The sequence below is a fragment of the Bactrocera oleae genome, chromosome 2 (assembly GCF_042242935.1).
Source record: "Bactrocera oleae isolate idBacOlea1 chromosome 2, idBacOlea1, whole genome shotgun sequence".
Taxonomy (NCBI): domain Eukaryota; kingdom Metazoa; phylum Arthropoda; class Insecta; order Diptera; family Tephritidae; genus Bactrocera; species Bactrocera oleae.
Genome location: NC_091536.1, coordinates 70,547,435 through 70,559,655, shown reverse-complemented (window position 1 = coordinate 70,559,655; position 12,221 = coordinate 70,547,435). Strand labels below are relative to the sequence as shown.

Below are 12,221 nucleotides of genomic sequence, written 5' to 3'. Positions count from 1 at the left end.
TGTCACCAAAGCTCGAAAAACTCACTAATAAGTTCCGAACAATTGAAGATTGGAGGATTTTAAGTTGCATGTTCAACAACTTAATCATGATAGATAATATATTTCAAAAGAACCGTTTTTTCATTAATCAGATCGATAAATAAATGTTTGAATGAGATGGTTTTGTCTTCTTATTAACTGTCAAGTCTTGCTGTCCCTATATTCATATGTACATATATTCCGACATAATCTGAAAAAAATATTTTTGACTCTGTGTACTTGTATGAACTGATTTATACATTATTGCCTTTCAAAGACGTATAAAAGAAATTTGTTCCACCCAACATCAAAAAAAAAAAAAATTTTATACAGATGTCAGAACATAAAACACCACGTCGTATTTGACTTACTATTCTTTCAGCTTGAAGTGTATTTTTCGAAAACATTGAAGTAGTAAGTGGGAAGATAGTTAATAAAGGTTTAAAGTATTAGAAACATTTCTGTGGGGAGGGGGCACCCAATTTTTACCCCTGGGCCAGGTTTTACTCTCAGCGTACCAGCATAGTAAAACAAAAGTTGTTTTAAAACATTTCTAATTCTTTCTATATTTACATAATTTATAAAATTTCATATGAACACTAAATACATATATAATAAAAAAAAGTACTTAACAGCTAAGCATCTAAATTCACTAAGTTTACATGCAGTCCGGATAGCACCCCGGAAATTTGCGGCATTTATAAAATGGCATATCGAATTTCTCAGATGAATCCTTTCATATTGTCTAAATACATCTCTGCAGGTGAATATGTTTTGAATGCCGCGTTCAATTTAAATTCGAATTTTCAAACGAGTTTATTGCACACAATTTTCGGCAGAGATTCTAAAGTGGTTTTAAACGAGTCCAATGTGTTAAAGAAAGTAAAGCTGAACCATAGAGCTTGTGAAATAAGTTAGTATGATCAAGTGCAAGTACTAATAACAAGTCCAATCAATCTGCTGATTTAAGCTTCTATTGTTGTTTTGTGATGAATTTTTAAATTCTTGCACTAAATTGCAAACTCGCCATGATCCGGTTCAAGTCCACATGGGTGACGGAATTCTTGATTTCGTTCATGTATCCATTTGTTGGAAACTGAAAAATATTTCATATCGAAAATTACATATTGTAAATTATTATATTGAGATTTTTTCTTACCCCATTTAGAGCCTGTAAGAACGGGACAGGCGGCATGACGAGTTCTGAAATCACCTTCACCGGATTTGTGCAAATTGTACCAAAAAGCAGCAGAGCCCTTCTTGGGCCACAAAGCAATGCGTAGATTTGTGAAGACGGTGGCACCACCTTGTTCGACGTCGCTCATCTGTAAGGGATGAAAAAAAAACATTTAATAAGTCTTCAGATCTTCAGCTTGAAGTGTAAGTACTTATAAAGACCTAATTAGTCTCCATATTCACTTATCGAAACCTATACACCTATGTCTTCATTCTCGAAATGTTTCTTTCTCGAAATGTTCCCTCTCCTAAAGCTCTTTTTTGGACTCATTTTTTTTATAATTACCGTAAAATTTAATCGTTCGTTTATAATTTAGAGTGTCAATGTGTACTCTCTCATTCTTTAAAGATTCCACAAAAGTATTCTGGACAGAAGTAACTCTTGGGTACCAGGAACATTGATATAGGTATATTTGTATTAAAAGTAAACCGAGCTCATTCTCTCATAATGCCGTTATATAACAATAAATACATTTTGTATGTGCTTCAAATATACTCACATAGAAGAGCACCGTTGCAATGCGGTTGCCTGTATTGAGTCCCTGGAAGGCACGAATTTCATCTTTCTGTAAAATATTTCAATTATTTCTCATACGAATTAATTATATTCTACTTTTACGCACCCTTGCAAAATCAAAATGTGGCTCATAGTGTCCCCCTATGCCATAGTTCACAACTTGCAATTCTTCTGCTACACTCATATCTAAACCCGTCATATCTTCCGTGCGTTGCACAATATTCTCGATAATCTTATGCTCCTCTGTGCGTAACCACGCCGATTTACTGATACGATAATTTGCGGTTTCCAATTCACCAGTCACCGAATTCTGTACTGTAGCGCGACGGAAGCGTGGACGTGCCATCTTCTTGATCAACTCAATCTCGTCGTCTTGCATAACGTCATAATACATCACAATGTATGGATCCAAGTAGGCTTCTTCGAGTTTAAGTGGCCCTATGCGCAGGAACGGCACATTATTATTCACATAGCGGCAGCGTAATGGTCGCAAATCCGCAGGCGACGGCTTCAATTCGCCACGACAAAGCATTTCATAGGATTTGCGCTCGTTGAAAGTGTATATGCTTGGATCACCTTTGCTGATGGGCTGCAATAATGAGGTGTTGGAAAAAATTTATAAAAGCAATTTGTTAGTTTTCTTCAGTTAAAAAACAAAGTACTCACCAAGTCGGAGACTGGTGTGCTCTCACTACCATCATCACCTTTAACTTTGCTTTCAGCTTTAAGTTCGGCAATCTCCTTCTCATAGAATACCTTATTACCACGAGCGCGTTCATGATCGGGTGTTAGTTGCAGAAGTTCATTAGTCATCGTGAGTGCGCTTTCAACGTTACCTGTAATGGGTTAACAATGAGTGACTTACTGACTTGACATGAGCCTATAAGTATGCAATGGAAACTGGGATACTATACATTAAAAGATATGAAGTACAGGGTGATCACGATTTAGAACACATTTTATAAAACCACAAACATTTTTGACAATACAATTAGTTTTTGTTTTTGTGGTCGCTACTAGTTTCTTTTATAATCAGTATAATTTTTTCAAAAACTGTAAAGTATGTACCTTGTTTATAGGTGGAAAATGCCAGATATTCCAAAATATCAGCGCGTGTAAAAGTTTGTGTTTGATTTTGTGGTTCCTCTTGAAGGCGTGTCATTGCTTCATTCATCCATAAAACTGTATGGTAGTAGTCGTGATTTACATAAGATTGGCGACCCAACTCGAAGCAGTCATCTGATGACATTGCCGTACTAGAAGAAATAAGAAAAATGAATACATTTGTATGGTATATTCATTTAATATATTTGTAAGTGTGTATTTTTGATATTCCCTTACCTGTACTGTATGCCATTGAGCATGCCACGTGCTACACTAGAGGTATCCAGTTTATAGGTGTCCTGTAAACGCATTAACGCCACTGCCGCACCATTTAAGTCTTCATCTGATGGAAACTTCAGAACATGTCGATAATTGGTAATATTAGTCAAGAATTCTAAAATATGCTCAAAGGTTAGCCAACGCACAAATATTTGAAAATTTAAACAACTTAGCCTACCGACGCCTACATCGTGCGACATTAAATTCTCCACCTGCCGCCAATCGGTAGTCAAACGTTTTGTCAGCAGATATGCGTTAATTGGATTTGAGACGTAGGCCGGCATGTCTGTGGCTGCGTCCTCATGTTCTCTTTGGTATTCGCCAAGCTTACTGTAAGAAGTAAATTGAAAAAAAAATTGATTCCGTAATGTTTAACGAAAAACTAGCATAAAGCAAATAGAAATAGAATACAAAGATATAATACGATTTTATATACATACTTATGTATGTATATATCCATAAATTATTTTGTATTAAATCAACTGAGCAACATTACTGTTATTTTCACATGTCAACGTTTTGACAACACAGCAGATCTCAAACTTAGCGAACAGGAAAGTGACGAATCGAAGAAGGCTGTGGATTGTGTTTTGTCTAAAATTAATATGATATATGACTATAATAGAACATAATGCTTATTTGGTAGATGCTTATTTGGTAGAGAAATGAAAAATATCAAAATTTTTACTAGTTTTAAAATTCCTTAAATTTCATTTTGTTGAAAATATATTAAGTAATTGGCCATTTTCAATGCTCCAAATGACTGTGATCATCTTCATCGTATGGTTATTAGTTAATTCTAAAACTTTTTGCAAGGTTTTTTTTTTTTAATTTATTATATTTGGGGCAAAATTTTAAAACTTCTAACATATCTTGTTTTACTATTGCTTTAATTGGCCACTTGGCGTCTGCAAAGAAATGTGTAATCTTTTCGGTTTTAATACTTTCGATAAGAGGCAACACGACTACATTTCGATTGAAATGTTGCACAGCGACCTGTTTGATATCCTTATATTATTAATTTTCTGTCTACATTCTTCAGAAATTACCATTTCAATTTCTCAAGAATAAAATTGCGATCGATATCTTGTGAAACGGTCTGATTTCCAACATAAAGTAAACCCCTTTCAGTTCTTCAGGAACAAAATTTAGACCTATTTATTTATCCGGGAAAAAGGTTGAAGTTCCAAATTAAAGTAGATCACTTCAGGTTCTCAGGAACTAAATTTAAACCAATATCTCGGAGAGCAGTCGAAATCTCAAAATAAAGTGAACGTTTCATTATAACCTAAAAGGATTTATGATTTCACGAAGTTTGTAACACCCAGAAGGAAACGTCTGAAATTATATATATAAATGATCAGCGCGATGAGCTGAGTCGATTTAGAAATCCCCATCTGTCTGTCCGCCTGTATATACGCAAACTAGTTCCTTTGAGATATTTATCTGAAATTTTACACACGTCATTTTCCCCCGATGATCGGTTAAACTCGTCTCCGTATGGAAAACGTTTTTATTTGAAAAGGCCTATTTACGAAATTTGGTAAGGTAAGGCAATGTATCTGCCATACAAACTGACCAAACAAAATCCAGATAAATATATTTCTTTATACATTTAGAATTAATAGGTCTAATAGTTTTGGAATTAATTTATAAGCTTCGCTAAATAAAATATAACATAATACTAAGTTGTTTTGATTTCGAAAATCTTTATTATTATTTTTTTTTTATAGATTTACATTTATTACAAATGACTGCGATGCTATAAAATGCACCATATGCACTTAAACTACTTACATATATTCGAAAACTAATGATTAATATATAAATAAATAAGTACATTTTTGAACTTGTGTCTTAGTTTTTACAATGTCTACTAATTAAATGCTTCCTATATCAGAGATGATCAAAAAATTTAACTCCTATATAATCACTATAAAACTAACACTATGACAACCATATAACAGTACAACCATTTATGTATATATGAATATCTGCATAACTTATGAACTAAAACTGGATTGTGTGTGCCTCTTTCTTCTGTATATTTCAAAAGATATGTAGTTATTTACAGTCTTTTTTCGAACAGTGTAAATTGATGAACAACTTGTTCTACTTATTTTTGGTATTTTAGCCGTGAATATAATTTTTGTATTACATTTGTGAACTAAACTAAATAAATAACAAATAACTAAAAATACAGATTAAATTAAATAAATAAATAATAAAAGATAAATAAGTACTTAAGTGATAAAAAATTAAAAAAAAAATATTTTGTTATGAAGTTGCATACAAAAACCTAAGCCACATTAACGCGATTATCTGGTGGAGGTCGGTAACACCAAAGTGAGCCGATTACGCCTAGGCCGATGAAGAAAATCGTGAATGTCGAGAGACCCAGTATAACGCCTGTGGTAACATCGTGCAGCGGCAGTCCAGGGTAAGGATCCAACACGAGAATAACCACAAGACAACAACATTTAAGCAAACTGAATACCGTTAACAATATATAACCGGAAATGTAGCTGCGATTCGGTAACCACTCGCAATGTCGTGAACGAAAACCTAGAAAGCCAAGACCGACGCCACTAAAGGCGGATACCAAGCTGTATTGTAAATAGAATGACTTTCCAAACTAGAGTGTGAGAGAAAAGAAATATTTATGTTAATATTGTGTTCACTCACACCACAAATCGGACTTACATGAGCAATCATGTAGATAATAAGCGCTGAATTCATGCTGTTGCTGATCACCATCATAAGCGAGACTATGGCTAGTGTGATTGACGCATTGGCCACCTTTTGCTGATAGGGCATAGTGGTGTTGGTGGACTTGCCGTGTATGCTGCTGCAGTCCTCCTCCTCCACTTCAGGATAAATCTTCGATTGATGCGCGGTTATGCGTGGTGTTATGACCGCCATTGTGCGATCACCTTGCGTCTTCACAGATTCGTAGTGTAAACTCTGAGCGGTGCGTTCAACGCGACGTTCACTAGGCGTGCAATACAATTGTTGTTGGCTGCGATAAAGGTATTTGGTACGCTGTTGCTCTTGTTGTTGGTTCTCCGGCAAGCATTCCATGGGCGACAAATTGCGTCGTGTTAAGCTACGAGGAAGTGGGGTTTTGCGTGGTGTCGAGAGTAGTTCGTGCAACATTTTAGTAGCCGCGGGATTTTTCATGGGCGTACCAGGGTAGGAGGTATTGCCACTGGGTGCGTGCGTCGTGGCTGGCAGTTTCTGTGGTGTTGATGTGCGTAGCGTTGCATTTCTCGGTGTTTTTATGGTATTGCCAATAAAGAAGTTCTCGCTGCGATTTAAATCGGGATTGCTCAGACACGTCTCTTCCTCCTCATCCTCTGCGGTGAGCATGTTTTCCTCTTCCTCTTCGGTAGGTATGACCGCATAGCGATGCGCACGACCATTGTGCATTTGTATGATCTCCTGATTGTCATCGACCAATTCTTCATTCTCTGCAGTGGGCACCATTTGATAGCGTTGATTGCTATTCTTATCCACAATTAAAAAGGTTTTACTACCGAAATCGCTTGAGAAACCATGCTTAATCTTCGGCGCCAACGGTTGTGGCTGCTTCGCAATTGAATGTGCTGCTCTGCCACGCTCAAAGACTGGTGGTAGACTCGTGAAAGCCGCCTCAGACGCTTGACCATGAAATGAGTTGGGCTCCTCGTGAAATGAGGCGGGTTCATCGTCACTGTTTAAGCGCCCTTCAGAACAATAACAATCGAGGTTATCCTGAGATTTCGCATAACGATGTAGCGTTGTTAGAGGCGCGGTTGGACCTGGCACAATTGCGTAACGGCTATTATTATTATTATTTACGGCCGAAGGCAAATCCTCCAACGGCACAAGCGCGTAACGGCCGGAATTCGAACGCGTTTCGAAATTCGTTGGCTCGGTAACGGCATTAAAGTTGTTTGTTTTGTGCGTAGGCGTTGTAGAAGCTTGGCTTTTTATGAAATGTTGTTGTGGAATATGTTGGTTCTGGCGTAGCTGTAGCTGCTGCTGTTGTTGTAGTTGGTATTGGTGCGGTTTCGGTGGACGTCTTGAGTGCACTTCAGGTAGATTTGTTGTTTTCTGGCGTTTTTGCGTGTTAACCGAACGCGTCGACATGCTTCGTTGAAGACGTAGGGGACCAACGCGTGCATTTATCTGCGCCGAATGTCCGCCATAAGACATATTCAAGCTCCGATTGTAGATCGCTTCGACGGGTTGTTGCACCGAGTCCAATTCAATGCCGCTTGTAGGGTAGAATTCACTGCCTTGACAAAATGCCGGATTCGTGTAGTTGTGTTGCGACATTTCGCTAGGTTTATAAGTTTACAGCGTTTAAATTTGTCTTTATTCACCGAGTTTTAGATCTTCTTCGGTGGTTTGAGTAACGCAAATTAAAGATACTTCTTCTAATTAATCGTTTTTGCACACTTGAAATAATGAACTTCTCGATGGATTTTTAATAATAATTCATATTTATCGTAGAACCATACTAACTCTCACTTTAAAGAAACTATCAACACTTCACTCAATTTTGAAACGTTTCAAAATGCTTTTCCGAAATTTTTTTGCTTCCACACGCGACGACTTCTTCTACACAACTGCTGAAGTCTGAAGACTGTCGTTAAAGTCAGAAGACCAACTGCCAAATGTAGAAGCTACGAATTGCAACCCCGTTTGGGTTCTGTCGGACTACTGAAATTTGTGTATGTGTGTGTGTGTGTGTGTGTGTGTATACAACCACTCATGTGTGGATGAATTGACGACGACGGCGCACAGCTCCCCCTCTATAGATCGTGCCATAATACTTAGTGCCGGTGGTGTGGTGGTTTGTGTGTGTGTGCCCTCAGTGTAATAATAATTGCGCTAAATAACACTGCGAGACAGAGTCGAACCGCCGATTATCAAAAGTACATACAAACATTTGTGTACTCGCGCACACCAACAAAGTCTTTTGGACAATGCAGTGGCATTTGCTTTGGCGCGCGCATATTCGCCTCAATTGGAAACATCTGCTCCTGCAACGGCTGCTTGCCTGCCAGCAGTTAGTTGACGAGCACCGCCAGTGGCACCAGCTAGGATCGACTCTTGGTGTCTACCAACACAACATTACACATACATTCATCCATGCATATGTACATGTTTAGTACAGTGAAAAAAAATTCTTAATAACTTTGTATTCACATAGTATTCACATAGTAAATATAATATGTTTTTGCTATTGTATGTCAATGACTCGTGCGACACACATAACTTCAGAGGGTAGTTTTTGTACGCAAGCATTTTCTTCTAGCAGTTACCTTCATCACTCTTCCACCCCCGGCGCTAGCTTTGCCATGTGTACGCTTTGTTTGCGCAAGCGCAGCCGTCGTTTATAAAAAGCATTTTCATTGTCACCGTTAACGTTAATAGCGAGTACGAATATGTTCTCGAAAAACGAGTTGAGTAGTTATTTTATATGAAGCTGGCTCAAGGTTTCGAGCCGGTTAAAATTTTTGGTTAGAAAAAGCTATTTTCCAATAAAGCGTAAATCCTACAAATATGAGTTTGAGAACGGTTTTTTCCCTATCGATGATAACCGGTTCGATTTTATCCGATAATATCAGGATTCTAAGCACTTTTGGATATTTTAAGAACTACTTTCATGACCGAAATATATATGCAGGTTTAAAATTTATACCGAATGACAATTAAAATGTATAGCTTTTAAGAGTTTCCAACCGGAATAGTCCGAAAGAAGTCTTATACCATGTTTAGAGCTTTTAAACATACCATATTGTTGTTAATAATAAATTATATGTATTAATGATTACATTAGTTTCTTAATGGACTAACTATACTTGTAAAACATATACCATATAATATACATATATATATACTTACATATGGTCTTTGCGTTTGAAACATTTCAAAAGGGTAATGTTGGCTGGTTTGAGATAAATATTCTAGATTTTCATTCGCGAACAGCGAATTCAGTACAGAGCTTCTCTAATAATATTTAGTATTGGTTTGATCTTACTGGCATATTTTGATTTACTGTAATTATCGACAGCAGTAAAAAGACAACACCTAACACTTAATTTCGAAAGATAACAGTAAATTTGTTGCTCACTGATAATTTTTCCGTAGCTTGAATAAAAAGTTTTGCAATCTTAAAGGTGACTATCCCTAGTTCATTTGACAATGTGCCCTTTTGAGTTTTGTAGAAACCAACATAGACTGTGATTCCAAAGAGGTTAGTAATGTAATCAATAAATATTCGATAAATTGATAGAAGAAACTTTGCAATGGGCAAGCAGTCGAAACTTGAGTCTTGAGTAAGAGGTCATTGTATTTTAACCAATTAAAATTCACTTTTTCATACTTCGGCTCATTCAAATAACTCAAACGTTATTATCAAATTGAAATTAACAAAATATGGTACAGGTATACAATACATAATTATGTAGATACACATATAAATACATATAGTATAAATTAATAAGCCTACAAAAGCGCATAAAATAATACAAATATAGGTATGTAGTTTTATTTACAAACACTCGCAGCTTTTTCTGATATAATTTACTCTCCTTTCAAAAATAAACAAATTCGACCGTTACAATTTGTTGCTGTAAACGCGTTTATTTGAGTATTAACCCTGCCAATGTTAAGTAGTGTATTTTCTATCCTCAGGATATTATAAGCTGTTCGTGCATAAGATATTCTCTATTACGCTCTCGCAGTTTATCAACGCTCAAGGGGTGGAAACGTAAGTATATTTATATTCCTAAAAGCATTTGAATGAAAACACTCAAATACATACATATGTATATACATGTGTGTCAAATCATTCGAATAGCCGTTTCACGCCAGCGCATTGTCAGCCTGTGATACTAATGCGGTTATTTGATCAGCGTGCGCAGGCGCTACCGCAAACGCTGGCGCAGCCGCCAACACTGCTTAGGCATCGAATTACTTACAGTTAATAAATGCCACATTAGGCGGTGGGGTGATGACAATCTCACAAATAAATCTGTGTTTGAACATAAATCTAACAATATTTTTTATAGAGAGTGTGTAGTTGGTAAACTATACCTGGAAATAAATCTATACCTTGAGAAAGTTTTCGAAATATCATTTGTACGCTTCATTTGTACATATGGCAGAAATGTATGTATAATATGTAGATATTTAGAGTCATATGGGTTATTGACCCTTTTAATCTATCATCAACACTTCACATCAAAAGTCATAAACCTTGAGCATTCCCACGATCCCACGCCTTAGCCATCGAATGGTTTTAAATGGCATACAGACATGTGTCTAATATTTAGAATAATCTTCATATTTACCCGGTTTGTATAGCATATCTACCTTAGTTTGGTCTACTCTTTGAACCAGTATAAACATCTAGAGCAATACGGGAAAGATTTCATACAATGTAGAATCATTCTTACCAACATGTACGATTTACAAAAAAAATTGTAGCACTGTATTATACTGGCTTATTTCCACCTTGCTAGATCTAATGATATGGTAAAAAAGTGTGGACGCTGTAATATCTCATGTATCGGCTGTTGAGGTGTTCTCTAGTAAGACTGCCCTGTACGCACCATTTAATATAAAATGAACATACCGAAATGGAAAATGGGTACTGTGTTGGCTAGGGGAAGGCATTAGAATTTATGCTACGTTTATTAAGTTTTTAATGTTTTACTGACTAGTGGCTATAGATTCATTGTGCTAAAGAAACTAAAAGGATATTTTCTTGAATTCATTGGCACTAAATTGCAAAGCGAACTCTACTGCCGCCCTAGATTGGACTCGCATTCAGTTAGGAGGCTACGGTGTGATGGAAGAGATGATTTCAGGCTAGAATTTCGATATAAAAACTCATTTTCAAATATTTTGAGTTTACTTACTTCACCTACCTGAAAATAAATCTAAAGCTGCGATCTAATATGATTCCATTATTTTCTTATCGGATTCGTATTCGTAAGTAAAAGTACATAAAGCGGGAAAGTCTTTTCTACTGAATTTGGAGAGGAGCGCGAAGAAGCAATTAAACCTGGTAGATTTTCCTATGAAAACGGAAAAGATCATAATCTTCAAATAATTTCATTGCTAAAGACCAGAAACTTCGCTTCGTTTTGGGTAACATAAATTAATCTAACAATCGGTTCAAAATCGGTAATTTTATTTATAGAAAATGAATAACTCCTGGGTTTATACTTAGAAACATGAATCCATTCAAATCTTCAATTTTCAGTAAGCGTACAAGTTAATTAGTATGTTATGTTGAAGCAGCAGATGTAGAAGGCGAATGTGAGATTGAAAGTCGATGGGTCATGAGCAAATATTTCGAAAAAACGGTTGCTATTGGGAGAATAATGTCGGAGCTTAAGCTGAAGGTTAAATAATCTACCAGCTGTTTATGGTGGCTGAAATGTCGGTATCGTTATTTGGACTTCGTTAGGATACACTCTGTGTAGAATCTTGAAAAATTCTCCAACCAAGATATGAGTAATTGAAACTTTGGAAAACGGCACGAAAGTTATACAATCATTCATTTTTCTTATAATGGCTAATTTAAATAAAACTTTCCTCGCTTACCCTTCCTCCTAGGTTATGTCAGAATGAACCTTTTGTTTTTTGTGCTTCTCTCTAATAAATACGGCGACTGATGCTTGTCAATGCATAAAAAAATTAGAGTTGCCCAACATTTTGATTCGGCTTGATGTGAAAAAACTTTTCAATCAAGTCAAAAGTCTGAAGCAAAAGTTGTATATCATATTATGTATGACTCATAAGAAATCTCTCAAATTTTGCTATAAAAGCAAAATTTTTAAACATAAAATCTTATTTAGCTCTTGAGTACATCATTTCTACTATATTACACTATTTTCGTTGATTTTGCTTTGCAGGCGGAATAAATAAGTTGCAAAGCGCCTCGCTGCAGTTGTTGCCAATATGTGGCACGTACCAAAGAAATGTGCAACAATGAAGCAAAAGATGTTGGTTTTATTTATGTGAGGCAATCATTTATATACATACAGATGTAAGCACTTAAATG

The 12,221-nt window shown here is 36.2% G+C and overlaps 2 protein-coding genes across 4 annotated transcripts in view; both read right to left on the bottom strand.

Moving 5' to 3' along the window:
* Positions 1-555: 555 nt before the first annotated feature.
* Positions 556-12,221, bottom strand: part of PH4alphaEFB (prolyl 4-hydroxylase subunit alpha-1) — a 41,475-nt gene continuing 29,809 nt past the window's right edge. For all 3 annotated transcript variants that reach the window (XM_036368165.2, XM_036368166.2, XM_036368164.2), the window contains exons 3-10: positions 3,333-3,484; positions 3,113-3,269; positions 2,840-3,027; positions 2,438-2,607; positions 1,878-2,360; positions 1,755-1,820; positions 1,178-1,343; positions 556-1,114 (exon numbers count right to left, since the gene is read on the bottom strand). In XM_036368165.2, the coding sequence (XP_036224058.1) occupies positions 1,029-1,114; positions 1,178-1,343; positions 1,755-1,820; positions 1,878-2,360; positions 2,438-2,607; positions 2,840-3,027; positions 3,113-3,269; positions 3,333-3,484 (1,468 nt within the window). In that variant the 3' untranslated portion in view covers positions 556-1,028. The remainder of the gene's footprint in view (positions 1,115-1,177; positions 1,344-1,754; positions 1,821-1,877; positions 2,361-2,437; positions 2,608-2,839; positions 3,028-3,112; positions 3,270-3,332; positions 3,485-12,221) is intronic.
* Positions 4,963-8,968, bottom strand: spdo (sanpodo). The gene is made up of 2 exons (XM_014244195.3): positions 5,858-8,968; positions 4,963-5,789 (listed from the first exon to the last, which is right to left on the bottom strand). Exons 1-2 carry the CDS (start codon positions 7,472-7,474, stop codon positions 5,454-5,456), a joined length of 1,953 nt encoding a protein of 650 aa, XP_014099670.3. The 5' UTR covers positions 7,475-8,968; the 3' UTR covers positions 4,963-5,453.

Bases quoted from the DNA above. Each gene is read 5' to 3' on its own strand.
- spdo (XM_014244195.3), bottom strand. From the start codon at position 7,474: ATGTCGCAACACAACTACACGAATCCGGCATTTTGTCAAGGCAGTGAA. The intron at 5,790-5,857 runs GTAAGTCCGATT...CTCACACTCTAG, and splicing joins TTATCTACATGATTGCTCAT to TTTGGAAAGTCATTCTATTT.